Here is a 17,313-nt window from a genome sequence, read left to right as displayed (position 1 = left end):
CAAGAGCCGCGAGTCGTACGTGCTGTGCTACGACCCGCGCACCCGCGGCGCGCTCTGGGTGGTGGAGCAGCTGCGACCGGAGCGTCTCCGCGGCGACGGCGACCGGCGAACATGCGACTTCCGCGAGGACGACTCGGTGCACGCCTACCACCGTGCCACCAACGCCGACTACCGCGGCAGCGGCTTCGACCGCGGCCACCTGGCCGCAGCCGCCAACCACCGCTGGAGCCAGAAGGCCATGGACGACACGTTCTACCTGAGCAACGTCGCGCCCCAGGTAGCGCCCGCGCCCGGGGCCGGTAGCGGAATGCAGGGCGGGCGCCTGACCTCTCGGGGCCTCGGTTTGTTCCTCTGCAGAACGGGGCAGCTACCCAACGCGCCTCCGGCCAGGCATCGCAGTGACATCCCGTGACTGGAGGGAGGAGCGCTGGGCTCCAGGCACAGGCTCTGCAGGCCGACCAGGGCTTGAGCTTCAACTGCGAACCCTGGGCACCTCCCTGAGCGTCGCTTTCTCGTCTAAAAAAATGGGGATAATACCGTTATTCACCTTCCTCCTGCGGTAGTGATGAGGCGCTGAGGCTCACAGAGGCAAAGTGATGGGCACAGTGTCGCACAGCAGAAGAAGGCAGGCTGTCTGTCGTAGAACCTCAGTGCCCAACCTTTTGGGCACCAGGGTCGGGTTTCGTGGAAGACAGGTTTTCCACGGCTTGGTGGGTGAGGGCGGGTTTCAGGATGATTCAAGTGCATTACATTTATTGTACACTTTATTATTACTACATTGTAATATATAGTGAAATATACATCTCACAGTAATGTAGGATCCGTGGGAGCCCTGAGCTTGTTTTCCTCCAACTAAGACAGTCCTATCTGGAGGTGACGGGTGATAATGACAGATCAGGCATTAGGTTTTCAAAAGAAGCGGGCAACCTCCTCACATGCGCAGTTCACCTTAGGATTCCAGCGCCTATGAGAATGTCCAGCTGCCATTGATCTGACAAGAGGCGGAGCTCAGGCTGCCATGCCATCAATGAGGAGTGGCTGTAAATACAGATGAAGCTTCCCTTGCTGGCCTTGTGCTCACCTCCTGCTGTGTGGCCCAGTTCTGGTACCAGTCTGTGGCCCAGGGGTTGGGGACCCCTGGCTTATAAAACTGTGAACCTCCATCCTACCCTGTCTGCCTTTGGGCAGTTTCAAGGCAGACACTGGCCCGTGGTCAGGCTGTTAGTGCCAGGCACTGTGCACTGGGCCAACCTCCCTCTCAGCCTGTTCCCAGCAGGTCCTGGCACCAAAGGATGGAGACTGCCATGGGGCTCTGGGTGGAGCCCATGGGGCACCAGCGTCTGACCCAGCTTCCTTCTGGGAGCACAGCCCCCTACCCGCTTTCCATTGTCCGAGGCCTGGAGAGCTCAGGATGGAGGTCGATTCATGACATTCCCTCGAGGCTCTGCCTGTGGCTCGGACTGGGAAAGGGAACGGGTTGGTGGTTGGAAGGGCTGGTCTTCCCATGAGCCCCTGGGTGGGGCTGGGGATAGGTCTCAGTCCTTCTCTCTGAAAGGTGGAGACACGTTCCTTCCTTCATTCGGCTCTTGGGAGCTGAGAAAAGACTTTGACACCCAGGCTGTGGAAGGGACAGAGGGTGATGGCTAGCACTTGTCAGCCCGGCCTGACTCCATGCGGTTTCAGAGAGTGACTTTCATTCCTTGAGTCTCAGTTTCCTCATGCTCGTCTCTCACTGGACATCTCTGAGCGTGTCCATCCTCTCAGGGCCTGGGGCAGCCCTCTGATAGAGGAGGAAGGGTCCCAGCCACAGTTCTGCTAAGCCCTACCTCTCCTACCAGGTACCCCACCTCAACCAGAATGCCTGGAACAACCTGGAGAAATACAGCCGCAGCTTGACCCGCAGCTACCAAAACGTCTATGTCTGCACAGGGCCACTCTTCCTGCCCAGGTAAGGTGGAAACCAGGGGGCCGGGGGGCGGCCGAACCTCCCACTCACCCGGGGCCCCTACTGCCACTCACAGGGCCAGGCTTGCCCCAGGCTCTGGGTCAATACCAGTTCCCTACTCATCTGGTTTCTTGGCAAGCCTGTCAGCTTTCCTGCCTCGGGTCCCCTCATTCCACTTCCACAGCTAAAGACCTGTCGGATACCCCTGACCATCTCTCCTCTGTCCATGGGCAGCAGCAGGCCCCGAATCTGCCCCCGCTTCTCCCTGCTGTCACCTCTTGGCATGCCCAACCAATCCTGTTCTGCCCATATGGAAACCCCTGCAGGTCCCCGGTGCACCAAGCTCTCCCACCTTCAGTCTCTGCTCTGCTTGGAGCACTTTCCACCACCCTTCTCAGGAGTTTGAACCTAGATCTGCCTGACCCGGGGCCTCCACTCTTGCCCCTCTGCAGCCCTGCCTCTCAGATGGAAGCAACGGAGCACCTCTGGGCATGCTCCGTGGTTTTTCTGGCCTGCAGAGGGCTGGGACTGAGAGGCAACATGTGGAGCTGAGCAGCTCACTCTGGAATCCACAGGCTCGGGATGGAGTCCAGGCCTGCCTCATCCCCTAGTTCCTTGGTGCTGTGGGCAAATGACCTGTGTCCCCCACTGTAAAACCTGCGACCTCTTGGTTGATGTCACATGCTTCCCCAGGGCCTGGCACTGATCAAATTTCATTAGCAGGTGCCTCCTAGGGCCCGGGGCAAGGGAGGAGACTCTGCTGAGGGGAAGCCCCCGTCCGGTGTCCCGGCACCTGTGCTGGTGCTGGGATGTCACCTGTCATGGTCCTTGCCCACTTGGTGCTCACCTCCATGGAGAGAGACGGACAGTTGTTAAGTCTCCCCCCAGACGAATGTGAACGTGCAGAAGGCTCAATTCTTCTAGCGGCATTTATTGTCGCCCACTCTGCCTGACCCGGTGTTGGGCATGAGGAAAACAGAGGGAGAGTTAACCTTCACTCTGGAGACAGTTCCAGCCTCGAGGAGAGGCCAGGCAGGCCGCGGAAGTCTCACAGTGAGGGACTGGTCCCGCAGGCTGACAAAAGTGAAAGGACAGATCAGGGAAGGCTTCCTTGAAGAGGTGGCCTTGGGTTCATCCAGGCCTCCTGCCCACGTGTGCCTGGGTCTGCCTACAGGACAGAGGCTGATGGGAAATCCTATGTGAAGTACCAGGTCATCGGCAAAAACCACGTGGCAGTGCCCACACACTTCTTCAAGGTGCTGATCCTGGAGGCCGCAGGCGGGCAAATCGAGCTCCGCTCCTACGTGATGCCCAACGCACCTGTGGACGAGGCCATCCCACTGGAGCGCTTCCTGGTGCCCATTGAGAGCATTGAGCGGGCCTCGGGGCTGCTCTTTGTGCCAAACATCCTGGCGCGGGCAGGCAGCCTCAAGGCCATCACAGCGGGCAGTAAGTGAGGGCAGAGCCCAGCAAGGCTGGGCGTGTGCAGGCCGGGGAGCATTAAAGGTGGTGATTTTTGGAGACAAGTCTGGCGGCATCCGTCCCAAGTGACCTGTAGAGCCCCTGGTTTCACTGCTGCTTCACTGATGTCCTGGGCCCCTTAGAACTTTCAGGGGTGCTGGCCACCGGCCTGGGTGAGGCCAGGCTGCAGGGCGGCCAGGGAGATGAGGATGGCTTCCTGGAAGAGAAGTGTGGCAGTGGGCTGGGGACTGGGAGGCTAGCGGGAGCCCCCACTCCTAGCCTGTCTTCAGTGCCTGGCTGCCCAAGACCCAGCCCACTGGGGTCCCCTGTCCTTAGCAGAGCCTGGTGAGGTTAATGACAGGCCCAGGTTCACACTGCACACTTGCCACCTGGAGGACCACATAGCTTCCTCTTCTGAGCCTGAGAAGAGGACCTCAGGCTCCTCTTCTGTAAAATGGGGGTAAAGGTAACAATGCCCACCTCCCAGGGCCAGGGGAGGGCAAGGAGGTGGGCAAGAAGCTCTCAGCCCTCACGCAGGGATGGGAAGGGTGGGAGCCAGGGTTCTTGCTGGGGGTTGTGGCTATCGGGCTGAGAGTGCTTGGCTTGGGCAAGGCCTTAGGGATGGGTAGACAGGGCTGTCAGCCCTGCGAGATTGATGGGAGGACCAGCCACGCCAGCAGTTCCTGTAGCACAGCGTGTTATGCCTGACTCCAAAAGTGGTTCCATGAGGCCCAGGATGAAGGCTCCAGCTGCATGTGGCTTCCCCCATGGGACGGATGCAAGTGAGATGCCAAGAGGAGAGCTGCTGTGCCCACCGTGGTCATACACAAGGAAGTAGCAGAACCAGGGCTCTGGGAGATCACTGAGTGCACAGCTAAGGAACCAGAGGCCCGGAGCAGGGGTGGGCAGGGCCCTCTGGGTCACCTGCCTGGGAGCACGGGACGGGCAGTAGCACCCATGGTTGACTCTCAGCTACACTCATGTCCCATCGCTGTGGCAAGGCTGCTGTGGCAAGAGGCCAAGAGGGGATGAGAGGACCACCTCCAGACAAGGCCACCATGGGCAAGGGTGGGTGACAGGGCAAGAGTGGCAGCCGCCCCCTGGACAGATCCCAAGGCCCCAGCGGCTGGCAGTCAGGGAGGCAGGCGGGCTCACCTCCGTGCGGATGGTGCGGCTACCCTGGCCAGGACAGGTATTGACGTACAGGTCAAAGAGGACACTGGGTTCAGCCACCTCCAGGTTGGGGTCAGCATCCACTCCGGCTTCCAGCCCCTGGAGGCCCCCAAACACCACAAGAGCATGCCTGGCACATGTAAGATGGGGTGACTTGAGTGGTCATCAAGGCCCCACCCAGCACAGCGCCCAGACGTGTCCCTCCATACCCCAGACAGCAGGGGCCCACCTGTGCAGCTTCACCCACCAGGCAGGATCCTGGCCACATTCCTCCTGCCCTGGTCCCGGCCCCAGGAGGTACACACCTGAAGCTGGGGAGGTGGGCAGAGGCCACATCCGAGCCACGCTCTGACGTCCCGATGGTCAGGTCATACCCGTTCTGGAAGGGGGCCTCAGCAAACACAGCACCTGGGTGTGGGGCCAACTCAGTGCGGGTCCTGCTCCCCACAAGCCACAGCTCTGGGTATGTGTGTGTACCGAGGCAGCGGTGGGTAGGAAGAGCTCTGTGTGTGTGTGTACTGAGGTAGGGGTGGGTGGGTAGAGCTCTGTGTGTGTGTGTACTGAGGTAGGGAGGTGTGTGTACCGAGGCAGGGGTGGGTAGAGCTGTTCCTGGGAAGTCAAGGACTGAGCAGGGCGGACACCAAGCCTGTGCTTGGCTGGGGAACAGGGCAGAGACTGGATAGGAAGAGGCACCAAGAGCATGAAGTGGGCCTCTGACTTCTCTGGCCCTTTTGCCTCCATTCGCAACTCTATAGAAACATTGATCAATGATGACACTTTTGCTCAGTAGTCCTTAACAGCATTCCAGGCAGTACATCCAGGGGGAACAAGGCCCAGAGAAGGGAAAGGACTCGCCCAAGGACACATAGCAAGTTGATAGGACAAAAACCTTGGTGTGATATTTGGGTCAGGCCAGGCTCCCGGCCACTTCCCAGAGGGATGGGTGGATATTCGGAGAAGTGAGCTCTGTCCTTACTGAGGCAGGAAGCCAGGCGGACGGTGTAGCCCCAGTAGAGCCCAGCTTTGGTGCGAGGGTCCTGTGATGACACCACTTTGCCACGGTAGGTCTTGCATGCTGGAGGGGTAACAGTCTGTCAAGATGGGGTGAGGGAACGGAAGGAGGTGGCTGAACCCTGGAGCTCGTCAGGCCAACCCAGGGGCTGGGGAACATTCCAGATACCTGGGAGCTGCTGCTGGTTCAGTCGCACCGTCACCCGAAGCCCAGGCTCCAGGTTCTTGTCAATCTTCACCTCCTGGGGAGAAGCCAGAAGAAAGGGGTGCCATTCCTCTCAAGGTCAGCAGGGGCCACGGCTCTTCCAGATGCCACCAGGGGAGCCCTGGGGCTGGCAAGGGACCCAGGGGTCCAGGTCAACCTGTCACCCTCCACCCCTGGCACCAGCTGAACCTGCTCACAAGAGACCATTTGTGCAAAACACAGGTCACTGGCCAAACACGCACCTTTGGGGCGCTCATGGCACAAGGTAGAAGAAGTACATGAAACCCAGTTTTCTGCATTTTGGTAGCTCTGCCACTTTTTTTTTTTTTTGAGTTGGAGTCTGGCTCTGTCACCCAGGCTGGAGTGCAGTGGCGCCATCTCAGCTCAATGTAAACTCCGTCTCCTGGGTTCAAGTGAATCTCTTCCCTCAGCCTCCCGAGTAGCTGGGATTACGGACACGTGCCACCACACCTGGCTCATTTTTATATTTCTAGTAGAGACGGGGTTTCACCATATTGGCCAAGTTGGTCTCAAACTCCTGACCTCAAATGATACACCTGCCTCAGCCTCCCAAAGTGCTGGGATTACAGGCGTGAGCCACTGCGCCTGGGTTGTGCTTTCTGATGGCAGGGGACTCCATCCATGTAAAGGTTTCTGCCTCTGATTTGAGAAGACTTGAGGGTAAAGAGGTAGCAAATTAATGCCCTCGTCCCAGCTTGGCTCTGTGCCACATGGGAGCAGCTCCAGAGTGACTTTCAACTTGTTTCTGCAGGGTTTTGTTTGGAGCATGAGGACTGTCTTCTGTTGATTTGCTTTTTAAGCAACAGTAAATTCATTCTTGGCTTTATCTATTGAGCCCCATTTTGCACAATTCTCTGGCCCAACTTTGCATCAGTGAGGGATTTGGGGCAGCTCCAGGACTGCCCCCAACATCCATCTGCTTGCACTCCATTGCTAGGGTGTGTCCTGGAGGTGTGTCCCAGCCCACCTTTCTGTTCCTACCTTTTTCATGCCACAGTTGACAAAGGAGCCGTGGCCTGGCCGGGTGGGCCGATCCACCACGATGCCCTCTCGGAACTCGGATTCCTCGTCCTGACGCATGTGGTGGGGGCTGTCCAAGGGGTTCAGAAGCCCTGTGGAGGCAGGGCCGGGAGGAGTCTAGGAAGTGCTAGGGCACACAGGGCGCAGTGGGGACCCTGGAGCAGAGTCCCGGCTCTGCCACAGACCTGCGTCTTGGCATCAGGCACAGGTCTCGCTCTCCCGGGCCTGCTTTCCCACCTAGACAGTGCAGGGTAGGACGGGGTGGTCTCTCAGTGTCTGTGGCACAATCCAGGGGAAATGGGGGGTGGGCCCACACAGTATTACCTGCAAACTGTAGATCCTGGTGCTTGGGGAAGAACGCCTTCCTCAGATACCTAGGAAAGAATGCTGACTCAGGATGTTCCCAGGGGAAGCTGCCTCCTACCTGGCCTCCACTTTGACACACCCCTCCCTCATGCTCAGGGGAGTGACCCCCTTACTGCGGACACTCCAGGTACTGCAGGATCCGGGCCAGCTGTACGCACGCCTGCCCCTTCTTCCCAACTCCTGTGAAATCCCCCTCCACGGTCCTGGAGAGAGAGATGGGGGCTCAGGATCCAGCTGTGGCCCCTTCAAGAACTCCTCTCTACAAGTGCATGCCTATAATCCCAGCTACTCAGGAGGCTGAGGTGGGAGGATCACCTGAGCGCAGAAAGTAGAGGCTGCAGTGAGCCATGACCATGCCACTGCATGCACTCCAGCCTGGGTGACAGCTGAGATACGGGTTTAGACCTTCTGGCTCCCAATCCCACCCCTGCAGTCATCACCCCCACCTGGCAGCTCTACCCCTAAGGATTACAGAAGGAGTATTTCAGGCAGGACACGAGGGAAGAGCCAGGCATGTGGACAGGGGCAGGGTGAAGCCTCGGCCCATCCCGGCAGCCCCTCTCTCTCCCTGAGCCCTGGCACCCTGTGGGATGGCCCCTCACTTGGCATCCTGGCCCTCCTCATCAAACACCACGATCTCATCCACACAGAAGATGGCACAGGCTCTGGCAATCTGACCGGCCAAGTAGGTGCGAAGCTCCGGCGACTGAGCATTGTCCAGGATGGAGCCCGGCAGGGCTACGCTCAGTGTGTAGGGCCGCCCTGAGCAGGGGAGGGGTGTTCCCAGTCAGCCTGAGAGGCAAGGGCCCCCCACTTTCCTCTCTCTTTCTGTGTCCCCAGCGCCCATGGTTTGAGAATTTCCCAAGTGGGAGGAATTTTGAGATGAGCAAAACAGATCCAACTCCCCTCTCTGGGCCTCAGTCTCCCAGGAGGAAAATGGACGCAGCAATCTCCACGGCTCCTCTGAACAGGGCAGACCACTGGGCGAGGCTGTGGAGTAGTTAGGAGCAATGGCCTAAGTTCATATCCTGGCTCTCCCACTTAGTGCCTCAGTTCTCCAGCTATCAAATGGGGATAAAATGAAAGCTGGTATCTAATAAGCCTTTAGTGTGTGCACATTAACCCGATAGCCATTAACCTGATCCTTAGTGAGGATACTGCCATTATCCCCATTTATAGACCAGGAGCCTTCAGCCCCAGGAAGTCAAATACATGGCCCAAGGTCACACAAAAGGTGGCTCATGCCTGTGATCCCAGCACTTTGGGAGGCTGAGGCGGGCGGATCACCTGAGGTCAGGGGTTCAAGACCAGCCTGGCCAACATGGCGAAACCCTGTCTCTACTAAAAATACAAAAATTAGCCGGGCATGGTGGCGCATGCCTGTAATCCCAGCTACTCCAGAGGCTAGGGCAGGAGAATCGACTGAACTGGGAGCTGGAGACTGCAGTGAGCCGAGATCGCGCCATGGCACTCCAGCCTGGGCAACAGAGCCAGACTGTCTCTCAAAAACAAACAGAAAATCCCAAGCAGCACATAGATAACAGGGTTTCACTATTGTAACATTGTATCTATACTTTGCTATGCAAGGCAAAGATAAATAGATATAATTCTTTGGACAAACTTTTGCTACAATGTTTGCTGGGATTGTTCCTTTCTTCTTTGTAGTTTTCTGTTATTATTATTATTACTGAGACAGAGTCTCACTCTGTCACCCAGGCTGGAGTGCAGTGGCCAGATCTCAGCTCACTGCAAGCTCCGCCTCCTGGGTTCACGCCATTCTCCTGCCTCAGCCTCCCGAGTAGCTGGGACTATAGGCGTCTGCCACCTGGCCTGGCTGATTTTTTGTATTTTTAGTAGAGACGGGGTTTCACCATGGTCTCGATCTCCTGACCTCGTGATCTGCCCGCCTCGGCCTCCCAAAGTGCTGGGATTACAGGCATGATCTGTCATTTTTATTATGAAATCAAAATAAATGAAAAATGAAATTAAAGCACACAGAAAATGCTCAATAAAAAAGTCAAAAAATCAGGAAGATCATGAAGTTCTAGAGGTCTAAGAGATATGAGGCTTGGACTGGGCACGGTGGCTCACGCCTGTAATCCCAGCACTTTGGGAGGTGAACTGGGCGGATCACCTGAGGTCAAGAATTCGCGACCAGCCCGGCCAACATGGTGCAACCACATCTCTACTAAAAAGTACGAAAATTAGCCAGGTGTGGTGGCACACGCCTGTAATCCCAACTACTCGGGGGGCTGAGGGAGGAGAATTGCTTGAACTTGGGCAGTGGAGGTTGCAGTGAGCGGAGATGGTGCCACTGCACTCCAGCCTGGGCAACAGAGCAAGACTCTATCTCAAATAAAAAAAAGAGAAATGAGGCTTACTTTCCATAGGCTTGAAATTTACCTAAGCAGGAGGTCAGAACTTAGTTTGTTGGCTCCCTCCCTTCTCTGGGCCTCAGCTTCTCCATCAGAACAAGATGTTTGGACCTACTGGTCTGTAAGGGCCCTTCCAGATCTGCTCTGCCTGCAGGACAACTACTGTGGGCCACAGCCTGTGACCCTCCCCATGACCCCAGCTCACCGCGGTCCTCCTTCTCTGCTGCTGCCTCCTCCTCTTCCTGGTGCTTTGCCTGTTCCTCCTGTGCCCGCTGCCGCTCCAGTTTTTTCATCAGCTTGAGATCCTTCCATTTCTTTTTCTCCTCTTTCTCTGGATAAAAGAACATCCCAATTGGCCGAGGAGATAGTTCCCACTCCTTGGGTCAGCCTGGACTATGGAGAGCTACTGGGTGAGCAGCCAGAGGGCAGCAAGGGAGCCTCCCCAGGGCTTCCGGCCCCTGCCTCCCAACTTTGGGTGCTGCAGGACCCAGCGGGAACAAAGTTGGTGTCTTTCTCCAGGGTTTGAGCACTGGTGGAGTGGTCTATGGGAAGATACTCTTACCCCCACCCTTACTTACTCTGTTGCTTCCATTTTCGCCACTCAATCCTTTGGCCGTGTTCACCCTGGAGAAGGAGTGGTAGGAGGATTATGAGTGTGAGGCTGATGGTCACACCTGGAGGGGGTCCGTTTCCACACGAGGCGGCAAGGAAGCCAAGGAACCTCTGCAAAATGCTGCCCCAGAAAGCGTCTGGAGGCCAGGGACCCGCTGTATCCCCAGCGCCTGGGGCCCAGCCTGGCACACAGAAAGCGCTCAAGAAACTGTTGAATGAGTTCCCACAGAACAGAGGAGAAAACTGAGGCTCAGGGGACAGGACTGCCCACAGTCAGTCCTTGGAAGTCAGAAGACATAAACCACGAAAGGGCACCGGATTCAGGATTGAGAGCAGGGTCCCGCCTCCGTAATCCAGCGGGGGCCAGGGAGCCGTAGGGGGGTTCCGGAGAGGACACGGGCGCTGTTCCCATCCTGCTGCGGCTCACGCCGCACCTTCGGGGGCTTCTGGCCTGGGATCAGCGGGAAGCAGGCAGCAGGAGGCGCGGCCCGGCCCCGGCGGAGGTCCGCACGCCACTGGTCCTCACGCCTCCACTGTGCTGCTCTGCGCTGGGTCCCGCCGCCCGCACTTACCCGGCCGCAGGGCGGCTTCCTCCCGCGCTCCGCCATGTTCCGCACACAGCGTCGGTCACGCCTCTGCCAATGAGACTCGCCTCTTCCGGCCACACCTCCATTAAATTGTCCAATCGGAAAGCCAATGTCGCCCGGGGGCGTGGCCTGGGCGCCCGACTGCTGCAGGAGTACGCGAGCTGGTGTAGGTTGGGCGGAAGAGGTATCCAAATGGGCGGCATCACGGGTACGGTCCAGAATTTTGGATGGCTCTGAGTTAGGACAAATACAACACTCAGATCTCTGAGTAGTTTATTTGTTAAAAAAAAATTTTTTTTTTGAGACAGGGTCTCGCTCTGTTGCCGAGGCTGGAGTGCAGTGGCGCGATTCTAGCTCCCTGCAGACTTGAGCTCCTGGGCTGAAGGGATCCCCCCACCTTAGCCTCGGAGTAGCTGGAACCACAGGTGCGCACCACCACGCCTAGCTCCTGTAATGCTTTATACATGGGGACCCCGGGGCCTTGAGCTGCAGTGTGACTCGGAGCTGAAAATGAGATAATTTAATCCAGGTTTCTTGTAGATTCGTTCATGTACTCTTCCTTTTTTTTTTTTTTTTTTTTTTGTGGAGACGGAGTCTCGCTCTGTCGCCCAGGCTAGAGTGCAGTGGCCGGATCTCAGCTCACTGCAAGCTCCGCCTCCCGGGTTCCCGCCATTCTCCTGCCTCAGCCTCCGGAGTAGCTGGGACTACAGGCGCCCGCCACCGCGCCCGGCTAGTTTTTTGTAGTTTTTAGTAGAGACGGGGTTTCACCGTGTTAACCAGGATGGTCTCGATCTCCTGACCTCGTGATCCGCCCGTCTCGGCCTCCCAAAGTGCTGGGATTACAGGCTTGAGCCACCGCGCCTGGCCTACTCTTCCTTTTTTTGAGACAGAGTCTCGCTTCACTGCCCAGGCTGGAGTGCAATGGCGCGATCTCGGCTCACTGTAACCTCCACCTCCTGGGTTCAAGCAACTCTCTTGCCTCAGCCTTTCAAGTAGCCGAGATTACAGGAGCGTGCCACCATGCCCAGCTAATTTTTTGTGTGTTTTTAGTAGAGATAGGGTTGATATTGACCCCATGTTGACCAACCTGGTTGAACTCCTGACCTCAAGTTATCCGCCCGCTTCGGTGTCCCAAAGGGCTGGAATTACGGGAGTGAGTCACCGCACCTGGCCTCTTTTTTTTTTTTTTTTTTTTTTGGGGGGGGGGAGTTTCGCTCTTGTTGCCCAGGCTGGAGTGCAATGGCGTGATCTCGGCTCATGGAAACCTCTGACTCCTGGGTTCAAGCGATTCTCCTGCCTTAGCCTCCCGAGTAGCTCCCACCACACCTGGCTAATTTTGTATTTTTAGTAGAGACGGAGTTTCTCCATGTTGGTCAGGCTGGTCTCCAACTCTTGACCTCAGGTGATCCGATCAGGTGATCCGCTCACCTCAGCTTCTCAAAGTGCTGGGATTACAGGAATGAGCCACCATGCCCAGCCTCTTTCTCTTTTAATTAACAGACTATATTAGTTGGGACTACAAGTGTGAGTCACCATGCCCGACTAATTTTTTTTTTTTCTTTTTGTACAGTGTCTCACTATGTTGCCAGGGCTGGTCTCAAATTCCAGGGTTCAAGCAATCCTCTCAACTTGGCTTCCCAAAGTGCTGAGATTACAGACATGAGCCATTAATGCCTTTTATTTTTTGAGATCTAGTCTCACTGTTGCTCAGGCTGAAGTGCAGTGGCATGATCTCTGCTCACTGCAACCTCTGCCTCCTGGGTTCAAGCAATTCTCCTCCCTCAAGCTCCCAAGCAGCTGGGATTACAGGCGCCTGCTACCAAGTCCGGATAATTTTTGTATTTTTTGTAGAGATGGGATTCTCCATGTTGGTCAGGCTGGTCTTGAACTCCCAACCTCAGATGATCCACCTGTCTCGGCCTCCCAAAGTGATGGAATTACAGGTGTGAGCCACCGTGCCTGGTCTCGAACTTAGATCTTATAATAAATTTGCTGTGATTTTTGACAGGTTTATTTTGTAGGCATGACTAAGACATCGGCCATGTGAAAAAACAAACACAAAAATCCCCCCCAAAAAACGATTAACAAAAAGACACAGACCATGTGATTGGGCTCAAAGTCTAGTCCCTCGCACCTCCCTGGAGGCAGAGATGGAGGGGGCCCGATGGGCTAAAAGTTCTGACACCGTAATCGCACAGTGCAGAGAGATTCCATGTGACTACCACGACATGCCTATCTTCCAGAAACTCCAAGGATTTTAGGAATTCTTTACTAAGGACCAGGGGCAAAGACCCAATATGTATTTTATTATAAGATATATTACTATCAGCTCACCCAGTTAAACATATGATATGAGCCAAACCCATGTGCTTGCTATGCAAATGCAACTTCGAGACCAGGCCCCTAACAACACCTTCCAAAGAAATTCAGGAGCTACTATTGCTATCCAGTGAGACTCAATCGGGGCCAGCTAGAAGGCCTGGGCACACCACTTCACCTCACCTCACCTCCAGAGTGCTTTCCTCACTTGTGAACTGGAGATAACTCAGGTCTCAGTCTCAGAGGGTTGTGTAAGATAATGTGCGTCCGAGTGCCTGGCAGGTAGGGCGTGCACGATCAACATTCAGTTCTCCTCCTCCTGAGAATTATTTAAGTCCCAGGTCCTCCTGGCCCCCACTGTGCTGTTCTCTCACCCCTGTGGGAATGTCCATGTCTTCCTTGTCACAAGCCCCAATCCCCTCCACACACACACACACACACACACACACACACACACACACACACACGACACCCCCACCCCAGCCACCACACCCAGCACCAGTAACTGCTACCATCAGATTAATATGAGAAACCAGGTATGGTGGCTCATGTCTGTAATCCCAGCACTTTGGGAGGCCGAGTCGGGTGGATGACCTGAGATGGGGAGTTTCAGACCAGCCTGGCCAACATGGTGAAACCCCATCTCTACAAAAACACAAAAATTAGCCGGGCGTGGTGGTGGGTGCCTGTAGTCCCAGTTACTAAGGAGGCTGAGGCAGGAGAATTGCTTGAACCCGGGAGGTGGAAGTTGCAGTGAGCCGAGATCATGCCACTGCACTCCAGCCTGGGTGACAGAGCGAGACTCTGTCTAAAAAACAAAAACAACAACAACAAAAAAGATTAACAGTAAGGAATTCATTTGGGGGCCTTGGGTTCTAGGCCTGGTTGTGCCACTAACTGTGTGACTACAGAAATCATTTGTACAAAGTTGTGGGGGTGTCTGAGGTTCTCCCCGGCATTCTTATCAAGTTAGATCAGTCATCAGCTCGAGTGTGAAATAGAGAGAAAACGTCAAAAAGGATTTGAATAACTTAAACATTTTATTATGGATGAAAAGGAGTGGCTTGAGCACTCAAGTCTAAAGGCAAATCCCCAAGGCCAAGATGAGCCAGGAAAGGTGAGGTTATGCCTGAGCCTTAGCAGGGCCCATGCAGGGCTGGGATGTGATCGATACACAGGGGGACTCTACTGTCGGTCTCGGCCAAGCCTGGAGAGACCAGAAGCAACCCAAGACCCTATAAACCCACCTACAGAGGGGCTGAGAGAGGCCCAGGTCAGGCCGCCCTCACCTTTCAGACAGGAGGCACTTGGTTCTCTAAGATGAAGAAGGGCTGCTCCCACCCAGAACATTCTGTGTCACAGAGAAGAGGTTTCCCAACAGCATCTTCCCCGACCCAGAAATGTCTGAAACCTGGACAAAGACAGACACCCAAAGAGTATCTCTGCGGGCATGTGGGGATGTCAGGGCCAAGGTGTGACTTCAGGGCTAGAGCTCCGCCTTCCACTTTCGCAGCTTCTCGTCCATGGCCTGGAGCGTGGCTTCATCCTGCACCAGCACAGATACGTCCCACACTCTCCCCATGCCCCCAGCAGGCCTTGGGAAGCTCTGGCAGGTCTTTCCTCCCCCAGCCCTGCCCTTTACCTTCACAAAACAGAAGCGGATGTAGTGGTCAAAGTGCTTCTGATGTGGCACACTATAGAAGATGGAGACAGGGATGGCCACCAAGCCCTGGGGAGGAGGAAGGACATGTCTCAACACGGCTTCGTGGCCCAGCAGGCCTTGGCCCCGGAAGGGACAGACAGGTTCCCACAACCAGGCAGGGAAGGAGAGTTAGTTCCAATCCCGCACCTAGTGCTGCATCAAAGTCACAGGAAAAAGGCCGGGCGTGGTGGCTCACGCCTGTAATCCCAGCACTTCGGGAGGCTGAGACGGGTGGATCACCTGAGGTCAGGAGTTCAAGACCAACTAGCCAACATGGCCAAACCCCATCTCTTAAAAATACAAAAATTAGCTGGGCGTTGTGGCGCATGCCTGTAATCTCAGCTACTTGGGAGGCTGAGGCGGGGGAACTGCTTGAACCCAGGGGTAGAGGTTGCAGTGAGCTGAGATTGTGCCACTTCACTGCAGCTTGGGTGAAAGAGAGGAAATCCATCTCAAAACAAAAACAAACACAAAGTCAGAGGAAAAGGATCCCAGAACGTCATTCCAAGTCCCTCCCTGGGTATAGAGGGCAGACAGACGCTGAGAGAGGGAAGTTCACGGAGCAGGTCAGGGCAGAGCCGGAGAAGAACAAAGCCTTAGAGTCACAGATCGAACCTGGATGGACCTCAGAGTTAATGGTCCAACTCCTCACTGTACAGATGGGAAGACGGAGATCCAAAGAGGCAGGAAATCCTGCCAGCCCACACAGCAGCTCTGTGCAAGTTAGAAACAGGTTCCTTGGGCCAGGCACGGTGGCTCACGCCTGTAATCCCAGCACTTTGGGAGGCCAAGTGGGGTGGATCACCTGAGGTCAGGAGTTGGAGACCAGCCTGACCAACATGGTGAAACCCTGTCTCCACTAAAAATACAAAAATTAGCCAGGCGTGGTGGTGTGTGCCTATAATCCCAGCTACCCAGCTACTTGGGAGGCTAAGGGAGGAGAATCACTTGAACCCTGGAGGTAGCAGTGAGCTGAGATTGCGCCCCTGCACTCCAGCCTAGGCGACAGAGTGAGACTGCCTCAAAGAAAAAAAAAAAAAAAAAGGCTGGGCATGGTGGCTCATGCCTGCAATCTCAGCACTTTGGGAGGCTGAGGTGGGCGGATCACAAGGTTAGGAGATCAAGACCATCCTGGCTAACATGGTGAAACCCCATCTCTACTAAAAATACAAAACAAAATTAGCTGGGCGTGGTGGCGGGCGTCTGCGGTCCCAGCTACTCAGGAGGCCGAGACAAGAGAATGGCATGAACCCGGGAGGCGGAGTTTGCAGTGAGCCGAGATCACGCCACTGTACTCCAGCCTGGGCGACAGAGCGAGACTCCATCTCAAAAAAGGCAGAAAGAAAAGAAGAAAAGAAAAGAAAAAAGAAAAGAGGCTCTTCGTTCTTTTAAGTGGATACAACCCTGCCCCAAGGTTCACGGCAGAGGCAGACTAGGATCTGGCCCAGGAGCCTCTTGCCTGGGCACCCTTGAGCAGCACACAACCTGTGAAACCATACATGGCTGCACGGCAGAGGCCCAGCCCACCTTGTTCTTGATCATCCACTTGACGAAGCGTCTGTCATAGGGCTCATCCATAGCTCCAGGCAAGTCAGGCATCTTCCTCTCTGGGGGACAGAGGCCACACTGAGCCCCCTGCAGCCTCCAGCCCCTGCGCCCTGCCCAGACCGGCCAGTCTCACTCACTGAAGTCTGAGATGTCTGTGACGAGGAAGTAGCTGCCCTGGGGGATGACGGGCTTCAGGCCCACTGACTGTAGGCTGCGTATCATGTGGTCCCGGCAGCGCTGCATGGCCTGCGGGAACTGCACAAAGTAGCTGCTGGGTTGGCCGAAGAGCAGCTGCTCCCGCTCAAAGCTCTCGGCTACTGCGGCCTAGGCAGGGCAGATGGACACCCAGACAGATTAGCTGTTCCCTGACGCGGGGTCCAGCCTGGGCTCTTTCATTGTCTCCCCGCTCCTCCATGGCGTCCCCTGCCCCTCTTCACCTGGCTCTGTGTGGGGCAGTGGAAGATGGAGTTCTGGTGCACGGTCCGCAGGTGCTTCATGATGTGATCTGGACCCAGGACCCAGCCCACCTGGAGCAGGAGCACAGGTAGTGGGAGGTCCTTCCAGGCCTGGCTAAAGCCTTCTTCGTTCCCAGGCCCACCTCACTTGCCAAGGATCTTGCAGGGGGTGGTGACCTCCCACCCTCAGCAACTTACCTTCCAGCCAGTGGCGCTGAAGGTCTTGCCGGCGCTGCCGATGGTCAGGGTCCGTTCCCACATGCCAGGGAGGCTGGCTGCCCAAGGCCGAACAGAGCAGCTGCTGAGACTGGGGTGAGGGGTAAGGGGGAGTGTGGTGGTCTGGGCCCCAGGGGGCACCCATAGGCTCTTGACATCCTGGACTCTTCTACACACTAAGCTATTTGCAGAATTTCTTTCTTTCTTTCTTTTTTGAGATGGAGTCTTGCTCTGTTGCCCAGGTAGGAATGCAATGGCACCATCTCAGCTCATTGCAACTTCCGCCTCCTGGGTTCC

General features: G+C 55.9%; 3 protein-coding genes across 7 annotated transcripts in view; 1 reads left to right on the top strand and 2 right to left on the bottom strand.

Annotated features, from left to right (window-relative positions):
* ENDOG (endonuclease G) overlaps positions 1 to 3,471 on the top strand; it is an 18,792-nt gene extending 15,321 nt beyond the window's left edge. Inside the window, exons 2-4 of the mRNA XM_026457116.1 lie at positions 5 to 277; positions 1,839 to 1,948; positions 3,120 to 3,471. Coding sequence (XP_026312901.1) covers positions 5 to 277; positions 1,839 to 1,948; positions 3,120 to 3,402 — 666 coding nt within the window. The 3' untranslated portion in view covers positions 3,403 to 3,471. The remainder of the gene's footprint in view (positions 1 to 4; positions 278 to 1,838; positions 1,949 to 3,119) is intronic.
* Positions 747 to 10,845, bottom strand: SPOUT1 (SPOUT domain containing methyltransferase 1). The gene is made up of 12 exons (XM_023217001.3): positions 10,762 to 10,845; positions 10,156 to 10,201; positions 9,783 to 9,908; positions 7,805 to 7,964; positions 7,316 to 7,405; positions 7,161 to 7,210; positions 6,798 to 6,928; positions 5,760 to 5,832; positions 5,556 to 5,654; positions 4,885 to 4,987; positions 4,562 to 4,709; positions 747 to 3,623 (listed from the first exon to the last, which is right to left on the bottom strand). Exons 1-12 carry the CDS (start codon positions 10,795 to 10,797, stop codon positions 3,555 to 3,557), a joined length of 1,131 nt encoding a protein of 376 aa, XP_023072769.2. The 5' UTR covers positions 10,798 to 10,845; the 3' UTR covers positions 747 to 3,554.
* Positions 10,846 to 14,111: 3,266 nt separating this feature from the next.
* KYAT1 (kynurenine aminotransferase 1) overlaps positions 14,112 to 17,313 on the bottom strand; it is a 36,901-nt gene continuing 33,699 nt past the window's right edge. For all 5 annotated transcript variants that reach the window (XM_023216996.2, XM_023216999.2, XM_026457130.1 and 2 more), the window contains 6 exons: positions 16,999 to 17,075; positions 16,783 to 16,872; positions 16,483 to 16,669; positions 16,325 to 16,404; positions 14,738 to 14,824; positions 14,112 to 14,641 (listed from right to left, as the gene is read on the bottom strand). In XM_023216996.2, coding sequence (XP_023072764.2) covers positions 14,582 to 14,641; positions 14,738 to 14,824; positions 16,325 to 16,404; positions 16,483 to 16,669; positions 16,783 to 16,872; positions 16,999 to 17,075 — 581 coding nt within the window. In that variant the 3' untranslated portion in view covers positions 14,112 to 14,581. The remainder of the gene's footprint in view (positions 14,642 to 14,737; positions 14,825 to 16,324; positions 16,405 to 16,482; positions 16,670 to 16,782; positions 16,873 to 16,998; positions 17,076 to 17,313) is intronic.

Source organism: Piliocolobus tephrosceles, chromosome 14, assembly GCF_002776525.5.
Source record: "Piliocolobus tephrosceles isolate RC106 chromosome 14, ASM277652v3, whole genome shotgun sequence".
NCBI classification, from domain to species: domain Eukaryota; kingdom Metazoa; phylum Chordata; class Mammalia; order Primates; family Cercopithecidae; genus Piliocolobus; species Piliocolobus tephrosceles.
The sequence above is the reverse complement of the archived record's forward strand: the minus strand, read 5'-3'. Positions and strand labels throughout refer to the sequence as shown.

Excerpts from the sequence above, each read along its gene's own strand:
- SPOUT1 (XM_023217001.3), bottom strand. The coding sequence starts at position 10,797 with ATGGCGGAGCGCGGGAGGAAGCCGCCCTGCGGCCGG. Across the intron at positions 4,988-5,555 it reads CCGCCTGGCTTCCTGCCTCA|GTGCTGTGTTTGCTGAGGCC; the intron begins GTAAGGACAGAG and ends CCCCACACCCAG. Across the intron at positions 4,710-4,884 it reads GCCCACCTCCCCAGCTTCAG|GCATGCTCTTGTGGTGTTTG; the intron begins GTGTGTACCTCC and ends TACATGTGCCAG.